Source organism: Ictalurus furcatus, chromosome 12, assembly GCF_023375685.1.
Source record: "Ictalurus furcatus strain D&B chromosome 12, Billie_1.0, whole genome shotgun sequence".
NCBI lineage: Eukaryota > Metazoa > Chordata > Actinopteri > Siluriformes > Ictaluridae > Ictalurus > Ictalurus furcatus.
The window spans coordinates 14,540,618-14,561,354 of record NC_071266.1 but is presented as its reverse complement, the minus strand read 5'-3'; the positions used below and the strand labels follow the sequence as shown (position 1 = coordinate 14,561,354).

Below are 20,737 nucleotides of genomic sequence, written 5' to 3'. Positions count from 1 at the left end.
CTTTACATTCCCATGTTTCAATACATTTACTTCAATTAAGCAAACAGAGCATTTACAAGTTTACATGTACACATTCGGATGACTTCCTTTACGTCAAAGCAATTCCCTAGGGTGGAAGATTTGTTTGGCACGAGCTTGTTTGATGAATGCCAAGGTCAAATGATATCAGATGATATCAAGGTTTACAAAAAAACTCCCTTTTAGTTCACAAGCGATCTTTTCAGCACAACGCGCTTTTATACAGTTATCACATAAAATGTACAATCACTTGTACATAACATTTATTGCATATTTATTTCACTCAGGACTTATTTATTTTACTTATTGCCTATTTACCTCTGGGAGTCACTATTTTTTCTGGAGCCTGTAAACGTGTTTGTCCATCTTTATATTCTCAAGTTTCAGTACATTTACTTCAATTAAGCAAACAGAGCATTTACAAGTTTACATGTACACATTTGGATGACTTCCTTTACGTCAAAGCAATTCCCTAGGGTGGAAGATTTGTTTGGCACGAGCTTGTTTGATGAATGCCAAGGTGCTTTCTTGCTCATCTGTGTAGAGTTTTCTCCGCATTAAGACACAGGTTCATAGCAGGCTTCAACTTGCACAGGTAAAACCCCAGGGCAGTTCAAGTCCAGTGCCATGTTCTCTTGGCCATCGCAGGAATGGAGCATGAGACGAGGCTTAAGTGCAATTTCCTGGCTCATGTATGGTTTGAGCGTTTATGTTTCCATCATTCCCAGAGTGCCAACCGTCTTTACAAGCCTAAGCAGGGTTTCCTCGTTAGTATAGTGGACAGTATCTCCGCCTGTCACGCGGAAGACCGGGGTTCGATTCCCCGACGGGGAGTCTGTTTTCTAGCACCAGTGCCATGTTCTTTTGCCCATCACACGAATGGAGCATGAGACAAGGCTTAAGTGCAATTCCTTGGCTCATCTATGTTTTGGTCATTTCCAAAGTGCCAACCGTCTTTACAAGCCTTACCAGGAATGGAGCATAAGACAAGGCTTCAGTGCAACTCCTTGGCCAAGCGTCTTTTCAAGCCATTTCTAACCCTAACCCTAAGCCATACATGATGTGAAAGAAAACGTGATTCCTCAGACCAAGCCGCCTTCTTATTGCTCAAGGGCGCAACGGTTAACACACATGATTTAACACTTGACGTAAAACACAGTTACGAAACACATAACTCAACGGCGCTACGCCACTCACCAGCGGTAGCAGTGCAGAATTCCATGAACTATCCCGTTTTACCATTAAATACATTTCTAGTATGTTAACAGCGGTAATACACTTTAGTCGTTAGCTTACATTTAGCGTGAATGGCTGAGAGGCGGGCCTAACCATTCTGTTGGCTGGGAAGTAGTAACGCTCAACCTTACAGGCCAATGTCCCAATAGCAATATGCCCTCTTATTGGATGATATCAAGGTTTACAAAAAAACTCCCTTTTAGTTCACAAGCGATCTTTTCAGCACAACGCGCTTTTATACAGTTATCACATAAAATGTACAATCACTTGTACATAACATTTATTGCATATTTATTTCAATTAGGACTTATTTATTTATTTTACTTATTGTCAATTTATTTCACTCAGGACTTATTTATTTTACTTATTGCCTATTTACCTCTGGGAGTCACTATTTTTTCTGGAGCCTGTAAACGTGTTTGTCCATCTTTATATTCTCATGTTTCTGCCCCTCTTCAATACATTTACTTCAATTAAGCAAACAGAGCATTTACAAGTTTACATGTACACTTTCGGATGACTTCCTTTACGTCAAAGCAATTCCCTAGGGTGGAAGATTTGTTTGGCACGAGCTTGTTTGATGAATGCCAAGGTGCTTTCTTGCTCATCTGTGTAGAGTTTTCTCCGCATTAAGACACAGGTTCATAGCAGGCTTCAACTTGCACAGGTAAAACCCCAGGGCAGTTCAAGTCCAGTGCCATGTTCTCTTGGCCATCGCAGGAATGGAGCATGAGACGAGGCTTAAGTGCAATTTCCTGGCTCATTTATGGTTTGAGCGTTTATGTTTCCATCATTCCCAGAGTGCCAACCGTCTTTACAAGCCTTACCCGGAATGGAGCATAAGACAAGGCTTAAGCGCAACTCCTTGGCCAAGCGTCTTTTCGAGCCTTTTCTAACCCTAACCCTAAGCCATACATGATGTGAAAGAAAACGTGATTCCTCAGACCAAGCCGCCTTCTTATTGCTCCATGGTCCTGTGCTGATGCTCATGTGCCCTTTGTAGGAGCTTTTGCTGGTAGACAGGGGCCAGCATAGCCAGTGTAGAGGCCACCACCTTCTCGGTGCTCGTCCCTGGTCGTCTAGTGGTTAGGATTCGGCGCTCTCACCGCCGCGGCCCGGGTTCGATTCCCGGTCAGGGAATTGCGTTTTATTAACCTCGGGCCAAATAAACATTTATTAAAAAAAAAAAAGCCAGCTCACATAGAGCAAGCCTTCCTTCGAGCCGGACCAGCGACCTAAGGATGCCCACTATAAGTACCTACAGTCCTCCGCTCTACCAACTGAGCTACCGAAGGTAAGGCAGAAGAGATCTTTGATAAGTGAGCTAGCAAACGAGACCAATTTTCTATACCAACTTGCTCTTCACAAGCAACGCGGCAAACTGTTTTAAGGAAACACTAGACTATTTTTTCTGGAGCCTATAAACGTGTTTGTCCATCTTTATATTCTCAAGTTTCAGTACATTTACTTCAATTAAGCAAACAGAGCATTTACAAGTTTACATGTACACATTCGGATGACTTCCTTTACGTCAAAGCAATTCCCTAGGGTGGAAGATTTGTTTGGCACGAGCTTGTTTGATGAATGCCAAGGTGCTTTCTTGCTCATCTGTGTAGAGTTTTCTCCGCATTAAGACACAGGTTCATAGCAGGCTTCAACTTGCACAGGTAAAACCCCAGGGCAGTTCAAGTCCAGTGCCATGTTCTCTTGGCCATCACACGAATGGAGCATGAGACGAGGCTTAAGTGCAATTCCTTGGCTCATCTATGTTTTGGTCATTTCCAAAGTGCCAACCGTCTTTACAAGCCTTACCAGGAATGGAGCATAAGACAAGGCTTCAGTGCAACTCCTTGGCCAAGCGTCTTTTCAAGCCATTTCTAACCCTAACCCTAAGCCATACATGATGTGAAAGAAAACGTGATTCCTCAGACCAAGCCGCCTTCTTATTGCTCAAGGGCGCAACGGTTAACACACATGATTTAACACTTGACGTAAAACACAGTTACGAAACACATAACTCAACGGCGCTACGCCACTCACCAGCGGTAGCAGTGCAGAATTCCATGAACTATCCCGTTTTACCATTAAATACATTTCTAGTATGTTAACAGCGGTAATACACTTTAGTCGTTAGCTTACATTTAGCGTGAATGGCTGAGAGGCGGGCCTAACCATTCTATTGGCTGGGAAGTAGTAACGCTCAACCTTACAGGCCAATGTCCCAATAGCAATATGCCCTCTTATTGGATGATATCAAGGTTTACAAAAAAAAGTGCAAATAAACATTTATTAAAAAAAAAAAGCCAGCTCACATAGAGCAAGCCTTCCTTCGAGCCGGAGTCGAACCAGCGACCTAAGGATGCCCACTATATGTACCTACAGTCCTCCGCTCTACCAACTGAGCTATCGAAGGTAAGGCAGAAGGGATCTTTGATAAGTGAGCTAGCAAACGAGACCAATTTTCTATACCAACTTGCTCTTCACAAGCAACGCGGCAAACTGTTTTAAGGAAACACTAGACTATTTTTTCTGGAGCCTATAAACGTGTTTGTCCATCTTTACATTCCCATGTTTCAATACATTTACTTCAATTAAGCAAACAGAGCATTTACAAGTTTACATGTACACATTCGGATGACTTCCTTTACGTCAAAGCAATTCCCTAGGGTGGAAGATTTGTTTGGCACGAGCTTGTTTGATGAATGCCAAGGTCAAATGATATCAGATGATATCAAGGTTTACAAAAAAACTCCCTTTTAGTTCACAAGCGATCTTTTCAGCACAACGCGCTTTTATACAGTTATCACATAAAATGTACAATCACTTGTACATAACATTTATTGCATATTTATTTCACTCAGGACTTATTTATTTTACTTATTGCCTATTTACCTCTGGGAGTCACTATTTTTTCTGGAGCCTGTAAACGTGTTTGTCCATCTTTATATTCTCAAGTTTCAGTACATTTACTTCAATTAAGCAAACAGAGCATTTACAAGTTTACATGTACACATTTGGATGACTTCCTTTACGTCAAAGCAATTCCCTAGGGTGGAAGATTTGTTTGGCACGAGCTTGTTTGATGAATGCCAAGGTGCTTTCTTGCTCATCTGTGTAGAGTTTTCTCCGCATTAAGACACAGGTTCATAGCAGGCTTCAACTTGCACAGGTAAAACCCCAGGGCAGTTCAAGTCCAGTGCCATGTTCTCTTGGCCATCGCAGGAATGGAGCATGAGACGAGGCTTAAGTGCAATTTCCTGGCTCATGTATGGTTTGAGCGTTTATGTTTCCATCATTCCCAGAGTGCCAACCGTCTTTACAAGCCTAAGCAGGGTTTCCTCGTTAGTATAGTGGACAGTATCTCCGCCTGTCACGCGGAAGACCGGGGTTCGATTCCCCGACGGGGAGTCTGTTTTCTAGCACCAGTGCCATGTTCTTTTGCCCATCACACGAATGGAGCATGAGACAAGGCTTAAGTGCAATTCCTTGGCTCATCTATGTTTTGGTCATTTCCAAAGTGCCAACCGTCTTTACAAGCCTTACCAGGAATGGAGCATAAGACAAGGCTTCAGTGCAACTCCTTGGCCAAGCGTCTTTTCAAGCCATTTCTAACCCTAACCCTAAGCCATACATGATGTGAAAGAAAACGTGATTCCTCAGACCAAGCCGCCTTCTTATTGCTCAAGGGCGCAACGGTTAACACACATGATTTAACACTTGACGTAAAACACAGTTACGAAACACAGTTACGAAACACATAACTCAACGGCGCTACGCCACTCACCAGCGGTAGCAGTGCAGAATTCCATGAACTATCCCGTTTTACCATTAAATACATTTCTAGTATGTTAACAGCGGTAATACACTTTAGTCGTTAGCTTACATTTAGCGTGAATGGCTGAGAGGCGGGCCTAACCATTCTGTTGGCTGGGAAGTAGTAACGCTCAACCTTACAGGCCAATGTCCCAATAGCAATATGCCCTCTTATTGGATGATATCAAGGTTTACAAAAAAACTCCCTTTTAGTTCACAAGCGATCTTTTCAGCACAACGCGCTTTTATACAGTTATCACATAAAATGTACAATCACTTGTACATAACATTTATTGCATATTTATTTCAATTAGGACTTATTTATTTATTTTACTTATTGTCAATTTATTTCACTCAGGACTTATTTATTTTACTTATTGCCTATTTACCTCTGGGAGTCACTATTTTTTCTGGAGCCTGTAAACGTGTTTGTCCATCTTTATATTCTCATGTTTCTGCCCCTCTTCAATACATTTACTTCAATTAAGCAAACAGAGCATTTACAAGTTTACATGTACACTTTCGGATGACTTCCTTTACGTCAAAGCAATTCCCTAGGGTGGAAGATTTGTTTGGCACGAGCTTGTTTGATGAATGCCAAGGTGCTTTCTTGCTCATCTGTGTAGAGTTTTCTCCGCATTAAGACACAGGTTCATAGCAGGCTTCAACTTGCACAGGTAAAACCCCAGGGCAGTTCAAGTCCAGTGCCATGTTCTCTTGGCCATCGCAGGAATGGAGCATGAGACGAGGCTTAAGTGCAATTTCCTGGCTCATGTATGGTTTGAGCGTTTATGTTTCCATCATTCCCAGAGTGCCAACCGTCTTTACAAGCCTAAGCAGGGTTTCCTCGTTAGTATAGTGGACAGTATCTCCGCCTGTCACGCGGAAGACCGGGGTTCGATTCCCCGACGGGGAGTCTGTTTTCTAGCACCAGTGCCATGTTCTTTTGCCCATCACACGAATGGAGCATGAGACAAGGCTTAAGTGCAATTCCTTGGCTCATCTATGTTTTGGTCATTTCCAAAGTGCCAACCGTCTTTACAAGCCTTACCAGGAATGGAGCATAAGACAAGGCTTCAGTGCAACTCCTTGGCCAAGCGTCTTTTCAAGCCATTTCTAACCCTAACCCTAAGCCATACATGATGTGAAAGAAAACGTGATTCCTCAGACCAAGCCGCCTTCTTATTGCTCAAGGGCGCAACGGTTAACACACATGATTTAACACTTGACGTAAAACACAGTTACGAAACACATAACTCAACGGCGCTACGCCACTCACCAGCGGTAGCAGTGCAGAATTCCATGAACTATCCCGTTTTACCATTAAATACATTTCTAGTATGTTAACAGCGGTAATACACTTTAGTCGTTAGCTTACATTTAGCGTGAATGGCTGAGAGGCGGGCCTAACCATTCTGTTGGCTGGGAAGTAGTAACGCTCAACCTTACAGGCCAATGTCCCAATAGCAATATGCCCTCTTATTGGATGATATCAAGGTTTACAAAAAAACTCCCTTTTAGTTCACAAGCGATCTTTTCAGCACAACGCGCTTTTATACAGTTATCACATAAAATGTACAATCACTTGTACATAACATTTATTGCATATTTATTTCAATTAGGACTTATTTATTTATTTTACTTATTGTCAATTTATTTCACTCAGGACTTATTTATTTTACTTATTGCCTATTTACCTCTGGGAGTCACTATTTTTTCTGGAGCCTGTAAACGTGTTTGTCCATCTTTATATTCTCATGTTTCTGCCCCTCTTCAATACATTTACTTCAATTAAGCAAACAGAGCATTTACAAGTTTACATGTACACTTTCGGATGACTTCCTTTACGTCAAAGCAATTCCCTAGGGTGGAAGATTTGTTTGGCACGAGCTTGTTTGATGAATGCCAAGGTGCTTTCTTGCTCATCTGTGTAGTTTTCTCCGCATTAAGACACAGGTTCATAGCAGGCTTCAACTTGCACAGGTAAAACCCCAGGGCAGTTCAAGTCCAGTGCCATGTTCTCTTGGCCGTCGCAGGAATGGAGCATGAGACGAGGCTTAAGTGCAATTTCCTGGCTCATTTATGGTTTGAGCGTTTATGTTTCCATCATTCCCAGAGTGCCAACCGTCTTTACAAGCCTTACCCGGAATGGAGCATAAGACAAGGCTTAAGCGCAACTCCTTGGCCAAGCGTCTTTTCGAGCCTTTTCTAACCCTAACCCTAAGCCATACATGATGTGAAAGAAAACGTGATTCCTCAGACCAAGCCGCCTTCTTATTGCTCCATGGTCCTGTGCTGATGCTCGTGCCCTTTGTAGGAGCTTTTGCTGGTAGACAGGGGCCAGCATAGCCAGTGTAGAGGCCACCACCTTCTCGGTGCTCGTCCCTGGTCGTCTAGTGGTTAGGATTCTGCGCTCTCACCGCCGCGGCCCGGGTTCGATTCCCGGTCAGGGAATTGCGTTTTATTAACCTCGGGCCAAATAAACATTTATTAAAAAAAAAAAAGCCAGCTCACATAGAGCAAGCCTTCCTTCGAGCCAGACCAGCGACCTAAGGATGCCCACTATAAGTACCTACAGTCCTCCGCTCTACCAACTGAGCTATCGAAGGTAAGGCAGAAGAGATCTTTGATAAGTGAGCTAGCAAACGAGACCAATTTTCTATACCAACTTGCTCTTCACAAGCAACGCGGCAAACTGTTTTAAGGAAACACTAGACTATTTTTTCTGGAGCCTATAAACGTGTTTGTCCATCTTTATATTCTCAAGTTTCAGTACATTTACTTCAATTAAGCAAACAGAGCATTTACAAGTTTACATGTACACATTCGGATGACTTCCTTTACGTCAAAGCAATTCCCTAGGGTGGAAGATTTGTTTGGCACGAGCTTGTTTGATGAATGCCAAGGTGCTTTCTTGCTCATCTGTGTAGAGTTTTCTCCGCATTAAGACACAGGTTCATAGCAGGCTTCAACTTGCACAGGTAAAACCCCAGGGCAGTTCAAGTCCAGTGCCATGTTCTCTTGGCCATCACACGAATGGAGCATGAGACAAGGCTTAAGTGCAATTCCTTGGCTCATCTATGTTTTGGTCATTTCCAAAGTGCCAACCGTCTTTACAAGCCTTACCAGGAATGGAGCATAAGACAAGGCTTCAGTGCAACTCCTTGGCCAAGCGTCTTTTCAAGCCATTTCTAACCCTAACCCTAAGCCATACATGATGTGAAAGAAAACGTGATTCCTCAGACCAAGCCGCCTTCTTATTGCTCAAGGGCGCAACGGTTAACACACATGATTTAACACTTGACGTAAAACACAGTTACGAAACACATAACTCAACGGCGCTACGCCACTCACCAGCGGTAGCAGTGCAGAATTCCATGAACTATCCCGTTTTACCATTAAATACATTTCTAGTATGTTAACAGCGGTAATACACTTTAGTCGTTAGCTTACATTTAGCGTGAATGGCTGAGAGGCGGGCCTAACCATTCTATTGGCTGGGAAGTAGTAACGCTCAACCTTACAGGCCAATGTCCCAATAGCAATATGCCCTCTTATTGGATGATATCAAGGTTTACAAAAAAAAGTGCAAATAAACATTTATTAAAAAAAAAAAGCCAGCTCACATAGAGCAAGCCTTCCTTCGAGCCGGAGTCGAACCAGCGACCTAAGGATGCCCACTATATGTACCTACAGTCCTCCGCTCTACCAACTGAGCTATCGAAGGTAAGGCAGAAGGGATCTTTGATAAGTGAGCTAGCAAACGAGACCAATTTTCTATACCAACTTGCTCTTCACAAGCAACGCGGCAAACTGTTTTAAGGAAACACTAGACTATTTTTTCTGGAGCCTATAAACGTGTTTGTCCATCTTTACATTCCCATGTTTCAATACATTTACTTCAATTAAGCAAACAGAGCATTTACAAGTTTACATGTACACATTCGGATGACTTCCTTTACGTCAAAGCAATTCCCTAGGGTGGAAGATTTGTTTGGCACGAGCTTGTTTGATGAATGCCAAGGTCAAATGATATCAGATGATATCAAGGTTTACAAAAAAACTCCCTTTTAGTTCACAAGCGATCTTTTCAGCACAACGCGCTTTTATACAGTTATCACATAAAATGTACAATCACTTGTACATAACATTTATTGCATATTTATTTCACTCAGGACTTATTTATTTTACTTATTGCCTATTTACCTCTGGGAGTCACTATTTTTTCTGGAGCCTGTAAACGTGTTTGTCCATCTTTATATTCTCAAGTTTCAGTACATTTACTTCAATTAAGCAAACAGAGCATTTACAAGTTTACATGTACACATTCGGATGACTTCCTTTACGTCAAAGCAATTCCCTAGGGTGGAAGATTTGTTTGGCACGAGCTTGTTTGATGAATGCCAAGGTGCTTTCTTGCTCATCTGTGTAGAGTTTTCTCCGCATTAAGACACAGGTTCATAGCAGGCTTCAACTTGCACAGGTAAAACCCCAGGGCAGTTCAAGTCCAGTGCCATGTTCTCTTGGCCGTCGCAGGAATGGAGCATGAGACGAGGCTTAAGTGCAATTTCCTGGCTCATTTATGGTTTGAGCGTTTATGTTTCCATCATTCCCAGAGTGCCAACCGTCTTTACAATCCTAAGCAGCGTTTCCTCGTTAGTATAGTGGACAGTATCTCCGCCTGTCACGCGGAAGACCGGGGTTCGATTCCCCGACGGGGAGTCTGTTTTCTAGCACCAGTGCCATGTTCTTTTGCCCATCACACGAATGGAGCATGAGACAAGGCTTAAGTGCAATTCCTTGGCTCATCTATGTTTTGGTCATTTCCAAAGTGCCAACCGTCTTTACAAGCCTTACCAGGAATGGAGCATAAGACAAGGCTTCAGTGCAACTCCTTGGCCAAGCGTCTTTTCAAGCCATTTCTAACCCTAACCCTAAGCCATACATGATGTGAAAGAAAACGTGATTCCTCAGACCAAGCCGCCTTCTTATTGCTCAAGGGCGCAACGGTTAACACACATGATTTAACACTTGACGTAAAACACAGTTACGAAACACATAACTCAACGGCGCTACGCCACTCACCAGCGGTAGCAGTGCAGAATTCCATGAACTATCCCGTTTTACCATTAAATACATTTCTAGTATGTTAACAGCGGTAATACACTTTAGTCGTTAGCTTACATTTAGCGTGAATGGCTGAGAGGCGGGCCTAACCATTCTGTTGGCTGGGAAGTAGTAACGCTCAACCTTACAGGCCAATGTCCCAATAGCAATATGCCCTCTTATTGGATGATATCAAGGTTTACAAAAAAACTCCCTTTTAGTTCACAAGCGATCTTTTCAGCACAACGTGCTTTTATACAGTTATCACATAAAATGTACAATCACTTGTACATAACATTTATTGCATATTTATTTCAATTAGGACTTATTTATTTATTTTACTTATTGTCAATTTATTTCACTCAGGACTTATTTATTTTACTTATTGCCTATTTACCTCTGGGAGTCACTATTTTTTCTGGAGCCTGTAAACGTGTTTGTCCATCTTTATATTCTCATGTTTCTGCCCCTCTTCAATACATTTACTTCAATTAAGCAAACAGAGCATTTACAAGTTTACATGTACACATTCGGATGACTTCCTTTACGTCAAAGCAATTCCCTAGGGTGGAAGATTTGTTTGGCACGAGCTTGTTTGATGAATGCCAAGGTGCTTTCTTGCTCATCTGTGTAGAGTTTTCTCCGCATTAAGACACAGGTTCATAGCAGGCTTCAACTTGCACAGGTAAAACCCCAGGGCAGTTCAAGTCCAGTGCCATGTTCTCTTGGCCGTCGCAGGAATGGAGCATGAGACGAGGCTTAAGTGCAATTTCCTGGCTCATTTATGGTTTGAGCGTTTATGTTTCCATCATTCCCATCAACCAGCGATCTAAGGACGCCTCCTATTAGTACCTACAGTCCTCCGCTCTACCAACTGAGCTATCGACAGTAAGGTAGAAGAGATCTTTGATAAGTGAGCTAGCAAACGAGACCAATTTGCTATTCCAACTTGCTCTTCACAAGCAACACAGCTAAGTGATTTAAGGAAACACTAGGCTATTTTTTCTGGAGCCTATAAACGTGTTTGTCTATGTTACACCCTTCTTCACCATCAACTTTACAATATGATTTATATTTTCATGTTTCTGCACCTCTTCAACACATTTACTTCAATTAAGTAATTAGAGCAGTTCAAATCCAGTGACATGTTCTCTTGGCCATCACTGGAACGGAGCATGAGACACGGCTTAAGTGCAATTTCTTAGCCAAGCGTCTTTTCGAGCTTTAGCAGCATTTCCTCGTTAGTATAGTGGACAGTATCTCCGTCTGTCACGATAACAGCGGAAAGAGGATTCCTCACTAAGAGCACGGAATATCTTGTGTTATTTTACTGACATCCTGTGGCGAAACAGTGTAACTGAATCTAGGTATATTCTCAAGTTGCTAGATAGATTTATTCTAATTCTGTTATTCAAGTTACCTAAAGTTAAAGTGTTGATACTCCTGATCGGTATGTTTCAACAAGTTAGATACTGTACATGCTTTGTCAGCTCTTTGTGGACCATGACTTCAGCAATCGGATGAAACCAAGAAGATGTGAAGAAAATCCTACAGGAACACTTCATCTTTATTTGGGGTTAATCAGAATAATTTCCCTGATGATATGGGTATGATAATTACTTTTGAACATGAGATTGAATGTGATTTGTTCATTCTGAACACAGCCACATCCCCAGTTATAAAAGGGTGTGCACACTTATGCAACTAGGTTATTGCAACTTTTATATTTTCATATTTATCCCTAAAATGTGTCTAATTGTTTTTGGTTTAATTTTTATATGTTGTAATTTCACTTTGAGGGTGGAAAAAGTTCTGACATGGTTTATCTTGGTTTCATTTTTATTTATTTATTTATTTATTTTTACATCACAAACACCTGCCATGTTAACAGGGGTGTGTGGACTTTTTATATGTATTTAGGACCAACAAACCTACAGTGAGGTCAGTGTGTATTACAAAACAAGTTAAATTATATGGTTTGTTAGATTTCAGATTTACTCAATCTCTAACCCCCAGGAAGCCATCCATCCTCTATACTGCTTTATCCTTTTCAGGGTCGGGGGAAACGTGGAGCCTATCCCAGGGAGGATTGGGCACCAAGCAGGGTACACCCTAGACAGGGTGCCAATCCATCGCAGGGCACAATCACACACACACACTATGGACACTTTGGACATGCCAATCAGCCTACCATGCATGTCTTTGGACATGGGGAGGAAACCCCTGCAGCACGGGGAGAACATGCAAACTCCGCACACACAGGACCACGGTGGGAATCGAACCCCCATCCCTTGGAGGTGTGAGGCGCACGTGCTAAGCCACGTCACACTAAGCCACCGTGCGACTAAAGGGAAGCCTTTCATCTTATTGTGCACAGATATAGTGAATATTTATATATCGTCTAGGGTTCACTGGAATAAAGGTGGCTTGATGTTGGATGTTCGATATTCGCCTATATGCGGAAATTAAGGGACCGTCTCTAAAGTTACATACGACATTGTTAAACAGGTTTCTAACTTAAATAGCATTTGAAGGGAATGACTTACAGTCATATAACCAACTGTAAAGTGTTCATCTAGGTGTCAGGTATGATGCACAACTTTTAGATTGATATTTATCAAAATAAGCTATTAAATCATATGTAAATCAGACATGTATTTCACTACAGAATGGGCCCCATACACAAAATGTGCCATTATTTAAAGCTCAATAGCATTTGAAGGGAATGACTTACAGTCATATACCCAACTGTAAAGTGTTCATTATGCCAGTCTAGGGTTCTGGGTTAAACACATCACGTACCTACTCCTGACATTTCTAGAGAATTCTGCTACCCCCCCACCCGTCAAAGGAAGGGCTTTACTTAAAAAGCTCTGCAGCAGTGACGTTTCAAAAACTGACTGGCCTTGTGTCCTGTCATTCAACTTTGAATCAATGTTATTGGTTTTCGTGTTTCGCGGGGGCGGTTCTATGTGGTAGCTAGGAAGTGAATGCAAGCTAAATCCACACCGAGAACATTTTCATACACGTGTATATTTATTACTGTAGATTTGACACAGTGTTGAGTATAAATCCTTAACATGGGTAGTGATGAAGAAAAGTATGACGGTATGTTGCTTGTTATGGCACAACAGCATGAAGGCGGGGTACAAGAGGTAAAACATTTACTTATCTGGATGACCATGCTAGCTGGCTACCTAATAGCAGCCAGCTTGAATATGGAGCAGTGTTTTGTTACGTTTAGTTATGGCAATTAGCTGTTTTACTCATCATTACTAATCAGTACTAATCATCCTCTAGTGCAGTAGAGGTCTTGACAGGCCAAAGCTTCGCTCACTTAAAACACAATGATTATTTGAACGAATTAATCATGTCGAGTCACTGAGTTTGTCAATACTCACAATGCTTGAGTGCTTGAATGACATCCTTATTTCTTTGTAAATAGTCAGTACCTGACTGCGTTCTTGTTGTACAGTGTGTTGTTTTTGCATATCCTTAGGCGTCTAATTATTTTTCCCTTTTTACAGTTGGTGAACACATTCTTTAGCTTTCTCCGACGAAAAACAGACTTTTTTACGGGTGGTGAACATGGAGCTCCTGAGAAGGTGAGATAATGGCTGTAATGCTTACATATACACCACCTAAAAAAAGCTTATAACTTCTTTTTAAGGCTTCTGCAGTGTTTTTGCACAGTGCTATGCATTGAGTTGTTGGTTTGTGACAGCAGTTGTCCTTTAATTTCTCCTAACAAGCTGGTGAAAGAGGCATTTGCTCATCACAGTCAGCTGGCACTCAAGGCCCAGAAAGAGAAACAGTCCAGACAGGAGAAAGAGAAGAAGGAGAAAGCAGAAAGAGCTGCCATGCTCAAGGCTGAGGAGGACAGAAAGAAGAAGGATGCTGAGAACGAGCCCAGAATCAAAGAGCTCACAGATGAGGAGGCAGAGACACTCCAGACACAGATAGACCAGGTAAACACACACCTTTTCCTGGTTAATTTAAATTGTAATTATTATTATTATTATTATTATTATTATGTTTACTTTTGGTTGCTAAACTATAGGGGTGTGATTGTTTTATTTTATCGCAGTGTGATAACCAAGAAAAAATATATGTAATACAGTTTTACGATCTCATCCAACATTTAAACACACATGAAGTCTCTTTGCACATCATTGTGTATGTAACGGAAACAAAAGGAAGCAAAAAGATTTACAGACTTTTGGTCGTAAAGTCATGTAGCTGGAGGATGTCTTTAGTAATTCTGATTGATTATCAGGAGATCTCTGTATAAATCAGAGATAAGTGTGTCTTCACGGTGTACACATAGTTGTCATACTAAACATTTCATGCTTACTACATACATACAATCTACAATTACAAAACCAATTGATTGTTTTGACCTTTATTATAAGTGCTGTTCTTGGGGCTTAACTTGTGCTTGATCGTTATTTGGTCACATGACATTAGCAAGTTTGTAGGCTGTGCCGTGAACTCTGTAAATGACATAAAACCCCCGGAAGCATTGCTCCTAAAGTCCTTTTAAATGATGTTTATAATCTCTAGGCATTGCTGAGATATTGCCTCACTTCCTTTTTTCAGTTACCCTCTCAAATTGCAGATGAAGTCAGAGCTTGTTAGTATCAGGTCATTTTGCTAAATATGTGCCAAGTGTGGTGTCAATATGTAAAAGCGTTGCATCAGCATCAAATTTATTTGTGCATTATGAATGAAACGTCATACATATCAGAAATCCGAGAAACAAGAATTGTTCATGTTGGTCTCACGATGCTATGATCCAAATTTTATGACAATTTGAAATTGAAGAAGCAAAAAAAAAACCTTACCAACAAAATCACCATCTTCCTGTATGACAAATCACAAATTTGTTACATCAAGAAAAATCACACGAATTCATAAATTGTTTTTAAACATTTTTTTTTAAAGGCTGGAGGATTTTAAAGAATCAAAGGAAAGTGGAATTGTGTTTCTACAATGTTGTACTGAGGAGCTATTGTTCTAAACATATGTCCAAATTTGCCCTGTGAAGGGTGTACACCAAAATCTATCACTATCAAAATTTCATAAGAAGTGTGACAATAATAATAAGTCAACTCATAGTGCTTGGCCCCTCATTAATGACTCCAAGAAAGTATTCTAGGCAGAACATTAAAATTTTTGACAGTTATTGGTAATTGAACTGATGATGAAATGTTTGCCCAAGCAAACACCTACAAACATATTTTTGTATTCTTTATTAATCTCTGCAGGAGAAAGACAAGGAGGAGGAAAAGGAGAAAGTCTCTGAAAGCAGTACTGCAGCTGCAGCTGATAAAGGGGTAAGTAAGATGTGTAATGCATTAATGTGAATCTGTTTTTAGTGAATATCCGATATAAACAAAAATACTGTAATTTTTAAGCATATTTTTAGACCTTGCACTGCATCTGTAAAATTTCAGGAGTATATGATTTTTTTTATGTACAGTCAGTCAGGTTAATAAAAAGGGGGACATTAATGAATGGAAAACAAGACAAACTTGCATTTTAAGTCAGTACAATCATGGTTGATGAGACACCCTTCACTTTTTGATTTGTAATAAATTTGCAAAAGTGTCTAAAAACATGTCTTTACTTTGTCATTATGTATTGTTGTGTGTACCTTTATGACCAAAATTGTAAATCCATTTTAAATTAAATTATTTATTGGAATATTTTCTGAACCCACTGTATCTCCATTCTTTTCTCTGCCATATTTTCTCTTTATTAAAGTGCACTTATGAGAAAAGTGCAGCTGTTAGAAAAATCACTGCAAATTTGTAAAATCTCTAATTGACAATTAAAGTGGCATTATAACAATGGTTCTCAATGGGGGAGATCGGAAGGGGGCGCAAATTATTTTCAAGAAAAAAACGCAGACAGGGCATCATTTGGGTTCTGAGATTTAACAATGTCATGGATAAGGAGATGTGCCCTTTGTCCCAATTTACATAATTCTTATGCGAATGTTTTTAGAACGCAAGACGAATAGAATGCAACATGTTTTACATGTAAAGTAGTCCACGTTATTACAGCCTAGTTCTCTTGTTCAGAGTAGTTATAGTGTTCAGAAACATTTTTGATCATTCATGTTCAATACCTGTCTGTTATATAGTTTTATAAAAGTCTTCAATTATTTTTTTAAAAGTTATGAAAAATAATTAAAGTACACACAAAAGCAAAAAATTCTATCTATTAAAAACAGATTATAGATTAGGTTATATAGATAGATTTTCTAGAATAAACCTGGTCTCCTCCAATGTTGGGGGACTTTATTTACAAAAGGTTGAGAACCTCTGCATTATAACATACAGACACAGTGTGTGCTTCTCATTTCTTATTTGTGCATCCTCGCTTCCTTTCCTCGTTTCCTTTCCTCACATCTTAGCTCCACCTCTTTAGGATGCGAGGGAAGGATGCAAGGATGAGAGGAATCGAAGTCAAATGTAACAACATCCCTGATTTTTAAGGAGCAGCAAGCAATTTGGGATTCGGTGCACTGGATAATGGTCACTGTTACCATAGAAACAGTCATAAATTAGATTGTTCTTGCCAAGGACCACAACTTATTTTCAGTTTTTGTAAGGTTTAAAATTGTCTTTGGGAAAAAATAATGTAAATTTATTTCAATTCTGTGGCAGCGATTCTATGTCAGCTGTGCCAAGGGGACAAACTTTACTAGAACAACTTTGGTTGTAGTAATTAATAATACTCACTGATGTGCCTTTTTAGTCTGAGTCAGAAGGAGAAGAGGATGAAAAGGATGAGGACAAGATGAAGCCTAATGCTGGAAATGGAGCAGACCTCTCCAACTACAGGTGGACACAGACACTGTCTGAAGTGGATGTAAGTGTTTTCTTAATCAGTGTGTCGAAAGATGTGTCTTGTAAGTGATGTCAAATATATTGATTTTCAATTAGTTTTTGTTATTCATGTCTGGTGTTGTACATGTTTTATTTGTACATAATTTTGCAAAGTACACTGCAGTATTATGATCTATTTTGTTTATGGTCATGAAATAATCCCAGGTCCACCTCAGTTCCAGGTCGCAACAATACAAAATGCGGAAAGGGGTGTGAATACTTATGCAAGGCACTATAAACACACAAGTTAAAAAACAACACAGAAAAAAAACAAGAACCTTTTAGAATTGCTTTTTTTTCAGCTATTAGACAGCACTTCCATAATAACAAGCTGCTAGTCAGGCTTGAAAGGACAAAAGCCCTTCTTAACTAAACCATAAATTATAGAACCTAAAATGCATCCAGCGTCACTGGAACTGCCATTTCAATCATAACGTTTGGATTTAGCTGCAAGCATTTATTTTCTCTCTTGTTGGCTAGCATTCAGCTGCTGTATTGAACATAGTAACTAACATGCTTTGATTTCATGTTGTGGGTGAGAGCTCAGTTATTCTCAGGTTAATGCTGATGTGACGAAAACCACATCAACCGATACCAAATTACTAAATTAGACAAAACTTTTCTTCACCAGCTTACCTCTCAGATGTTACACGGGTATAATCCTGCATCAGTACATCTCTTTTGTCAGCAGTATGAGTGATGTCAACTTTGTTTTAATCTTTCACCAGCTCGTAGTGCCTTTTGATGTGAAGTTCCGCCTGAAGGGGAAGGACGTGGTGGTGGAAGTTCAAAGGCGTCATCTAAAAATGGGCTTAAAGGGCCACCCACCTGTGATTGATGCACAACTTTTTAATGAGGTGAAGGTAGAGGAATGCTCCTGGCTCATTGATGACGGAAAAATAGTGACCATCCACCTGGAGAAGGTATGGGGTGGGGGTCACATCACAGTTGGTCACATCAGTCATTACTGTCTCTGAAATCTTTTAACTTAAATTTTATACCATTGGCAGATAAATAAAATGGAGTGGTGGAACAAGTTGGTGACCACTGACCCTGAAATCAACACCAAGAAAATCTGCCCCGAAAACTCCAAGGTAGGCAGCATACTGTACACACCAAGCATTAATTCAGATATGGCCTTGTTTCCTGAAACAAGGATGACATTGTTTTATTTCCTCCACACCTTCATCTCTTTCCTCTCTGTATAGCTTTCTGATCTGGATGGTGAAACACGGAGCATGGTGGAAAAGATGATGTATGACCAGAGGCAGAAGTCCATGGGCCTACCAACCTCTGAGGAGCAGAAGAAGCAGGACATCCTGAAGAAGTATGTGACATTCATTTCCAGCTAGAGCTTGGGCAGTCATGCCCTAAAATGTTGCCACTATCAATGTCAATCTCAATATTTACCACAATCTGCTATTTCATAGCACTGTCACAATTTTTAAAGAATCCTTTTAAATAATGCAGGCTCAATAAACCAATGTTCCTTACTGTTTCTCAGAACATAATATACAGTACTGTGCAAAAGTCTTTGGCATGATATTTGGTTGTACAAATTGTTATTTTTGATGTTCAAATAATTATATTTAGTAATACGGAAGTCATAAAATAATGTAGAAATGTTTAGTTGCATTATTTTTGAAGGCATGTTTGCTGTACAACATTTCTTTGAATGTGGCTAAGACTTTTGCACTGTACTGTACTATGCACACAATATACAAGATAATATATGAGAAAGCAGTGTTACACACTCTGAAGGGGTGGACAAATGATAAATTAATTAGCTCTCCCACCGAGCGAATAAAACCTCCAATGGTCAGTACAGTCTCATGTTTTTGTTGCTTGGTATCCTAATTAACTTGGCTAATAAATAGTAGCTAACTTAATCAGTCTGCACAGGATTCCAATTTTTTTTTTTTTTTTTTTTTTTTTTTTTTTTTTTTTTTTAAATGTACTTGAACTGGTGAAATCGCAATTGCATGAAATTGTTCTGCACGCTCTTTCGGAGTGATATTTGGTCAATGCCACCTTATTCCTTCATACAGCATATGACAAAAATGTCTACAGTGCCCTCCACTACTAGTGGCACCCTTGGTAAATATGAGCAAAGAAGACTGTGTGTGAACACCAGCTGCTTTAAGTACTACAGTGCATCTCATCCTCATGGACTGTACCAGATTTGTCAGTTCTTTGCTGAGTGTGCATATATATATATATATATATATATATATATATATATATATATATATATATATATATATATATATAAATTTTTTGTTTATTTGTTTCTGTGATAATTTATAGTTATTTGTCCATGCGAGAATCACTGCAGATTTTTCAAACTGCACACTCTACATTTTGCATGAACTTTGGCATGATTTTAACACCACTGCTACAAATTATCACTGAACAGTACACCAATACAGTGTCCTCTCTTTCTGTCAAGGTAAATGGAAAATGTTTTGAGTTCATTAATGGGAAATAAAATCTATCAATGTCTTAGCTAACATTAGACATGCTTAAAGTTGACATAGGTTAGCTATATTTATTAGCAATGAGCCAAAAATAAGCTGAAAATAGTCAAAAAATTTGCACTGAAAATTTTGACAGAAAATAAGATGAAACATGAAATATAAATATTTACAAATAAATTTATTGGTAATGTTTAATAGAGGGAGCTTTTTTTTGTTGTTCTCCTGCGCTGGTCAGCACAGAGGTAATTGTTGCCACCTCACAGCTCCAGGCTCTCTCTTTTGTGTCCATATGTGTTTATTCTAAGATCCCGTTCACACCTGGCATTTGCATGTGTCTTGGATGATTTGGATTGTAAGTGGTCAGCTTTAAGTGTAGGTGTGAATGCGGTCCAATGTGTCTCGAAAACGAATTGTAATCCAATCACTCAAACTACTTTGATGACCAACTGATGGCTGTGTTACTCTTGTCAGAATATATGTAATCATTGTGAGACTGTGTGGAAATAGCTCTGAAAGGTAAAGCTCTCTGCAACCAGGCTAATGGATTAAGTCAGTGCTGTAACAACAGAGCTGAAAGCAGCTGCTTTTCATAGCTTCACTCATCTCATCTCCACATGATTAAAACGTTTGAAACAGTCTGTAATTGTAGATGAGGCAGGATTTGTGGGACATTTCTGCCTGACAATAAATGAAGACTGTGAACAGCTATGCATTTCAGCTCTGCTCTCTACTTCTTAGATTATATAAAGTCCATTACTTAGACATTACATTAGACAGTAGGCATTTTACTATAATCACACTTCATTAAGTTAGCATTTAATGGAAAAGGTACAAAGGACATCCAAAACTGATTACAGATTGCTTTTGTTTAAAATTAATCTCTAAATCCCTCCATATGTTTGTGTTATGAGTTAATTAATACAGGTGTATTTGTCTGGTAGGTTCATGGAGCAGCATCCTGAAATGGATTTCTCCAAAGCCAAGTTCAGCTGAGAACCCCTGCATTCTACATTCACAAGCTTCTTATCCAGAAAGTTCTACATTTCTGTCCACTGATCCATGTGTTACTCCTTTACTGCACAGTGGAAAAGGTCCTCATCGAAGTCATGTTGCATATTTCACTGTCTTCTGAATATTTAATTCATATTTACACTTTTTTAAATAAATCGATTCAATCTCCATGACTTGAAA

At 39.8% G+C, this 20,737-nt stretch overlaps 1 protein-coding gene and 8 non-coding genes across 9 annotated transcripts; 7 read left to right on the top strand and 2 right to left on the bottom strand.

Annotated features, from left to right (window-relative positions):
- Window positions 1–780: 780 nt before the first annotated feature.
- Window positions 781–852, top strand: trnad-guc (transfer RNA aspartic acid (anticodon GUC)). Its single transcript has one exon. It is a non-coding gene; the product is annotated as a tRNA-Asp (tRNA).
- A 1,470-nt stretch (window positions 853–2,322) lies between these two features.
- trnae-cuc (transfer RNA glutamic acid (anticodon CUC)) lies at window positions 2,323–2,394 on the top strand. The gene has a single exon. It is a non-coding gene; the product is annotated as a tRNA-Glu (tRNA).
- A 1,185-nt stretch (window positions 2,395–3,579) lies between these two features.
- On the bottom strand, window positions 3,580–3,667 carry trnay-gua (transfer RNA tyrosine (anticodon GUA)). The gene is given in 2 exon segments: window positions 3,580–3,615; window positions 3,631–3,667. It is a non-coding gene; the product is annotated as a tRNA-Tyr (tRNA).
- Window positions 3,668–4,590: 923 nt separating this feature from the next.
- Window positions 4,591–4,662, top strand: trnad-guc (transfer RNA aspartic acid (anticodon GUC)). The gene has a single exon. It is a non-coding gene; the product is annotated as a tRNA-Asp (tRNA).
- A 1,249-nt stretch (window positions 4,663–5,911) lies between these two features.
- Window positions 5,912–5,983, top strand: trnad-guc (transfer RNA aspartic acid (anticodon GUC)). The gene has a single exon. It is a non-coding gene; the product is annotated as a tRNA-Asp (tRNA).
- A 1,466-nt stretch (window positions 5,984–7,449) lies between these two features.
- On the top strand, window positions 7,450–7,521 carry trnae-cuc (transfer RNA glutamic acid (anticodon CUC)). Its single transcript has one exon. It is a non-coding gene; the product is annotated as a tRNA-Glu (tRNA).
- Window positions 7,522–8,706: 1,185 nt separating this feature from the next.
- trnay-gua (transfer RNA tyrosine (anticodon GUA)) lies at window positions 8,707–8,794 on the bottom strand. Its single transcript is given in 2 exon segments — window positions 8,707–8,742; window positions 8,758–8,794. It is a non-coding gene; the product is annotated as a tRNA-Tyr (tRNA).
- A 923-nt stretch (window positions 8,795–9,717) lies between these two features.
- On the top strand, window positions 9,718–9,789 carry trnad-guc (transfer RNA aspartic acid (anticodon GUC)). The gene has a single exon. It is a non-coding gene; the product is annotated as a tRNA-Asp (tRNA).
- A 3,348-nt stretch (window positions 9,790–13,137) lies between these two features.
- On the top strand, window positions 13,138–20,737 carry nudc (nudC nuclear distribution protein). Its single transcript, XM_053638766.1, has 9 exons — window positions 13,138–13,328; window positions 13,701–13,778; window positions 13,926–14,141; window positions 15,441–15,509; window positions 16,939–17,052; window positions 17,798–17,992; window positions 18,080–18,163; window positions 18,278–18,396; window positions 20,488–20,737. The coding sequence occupies exons 1-9, from the start codon at window positions 13,254–13,256 to the stop codon at window positions 20,537–20,539; spliced, it is 1,002 nt and encodes a 333-aa protein (XP_053494741.1). The 5' UTR covers window positions 13,138–13,253; the 3' UTR covers window positions 20,540–20,737.

Bases quoted from the DNA above. Each gene is read 5' to 3' on its own strand.
- nudc (XM_053638766.1), top strand. From the start codon at position 13,254: ATGGGTAGTGATGAAGAAAAGTATGACGGTATGTTGCTTGTTATGGCA. The intron at 13,329-13,700 runs GTAAAACATTTA...CCCTTTTTACAG, and splicing joins ATGAAGGCGGGGTACAAGAG to TTGGTGAACACATTCTTTAG. The intron at 14,142-15,440 runs GTAAACACACAC...TAATCTCTGCAG, and splicing joins TCCAGACACAGATAGACCAG to GAGAAAGACAAGGAGGAGGA.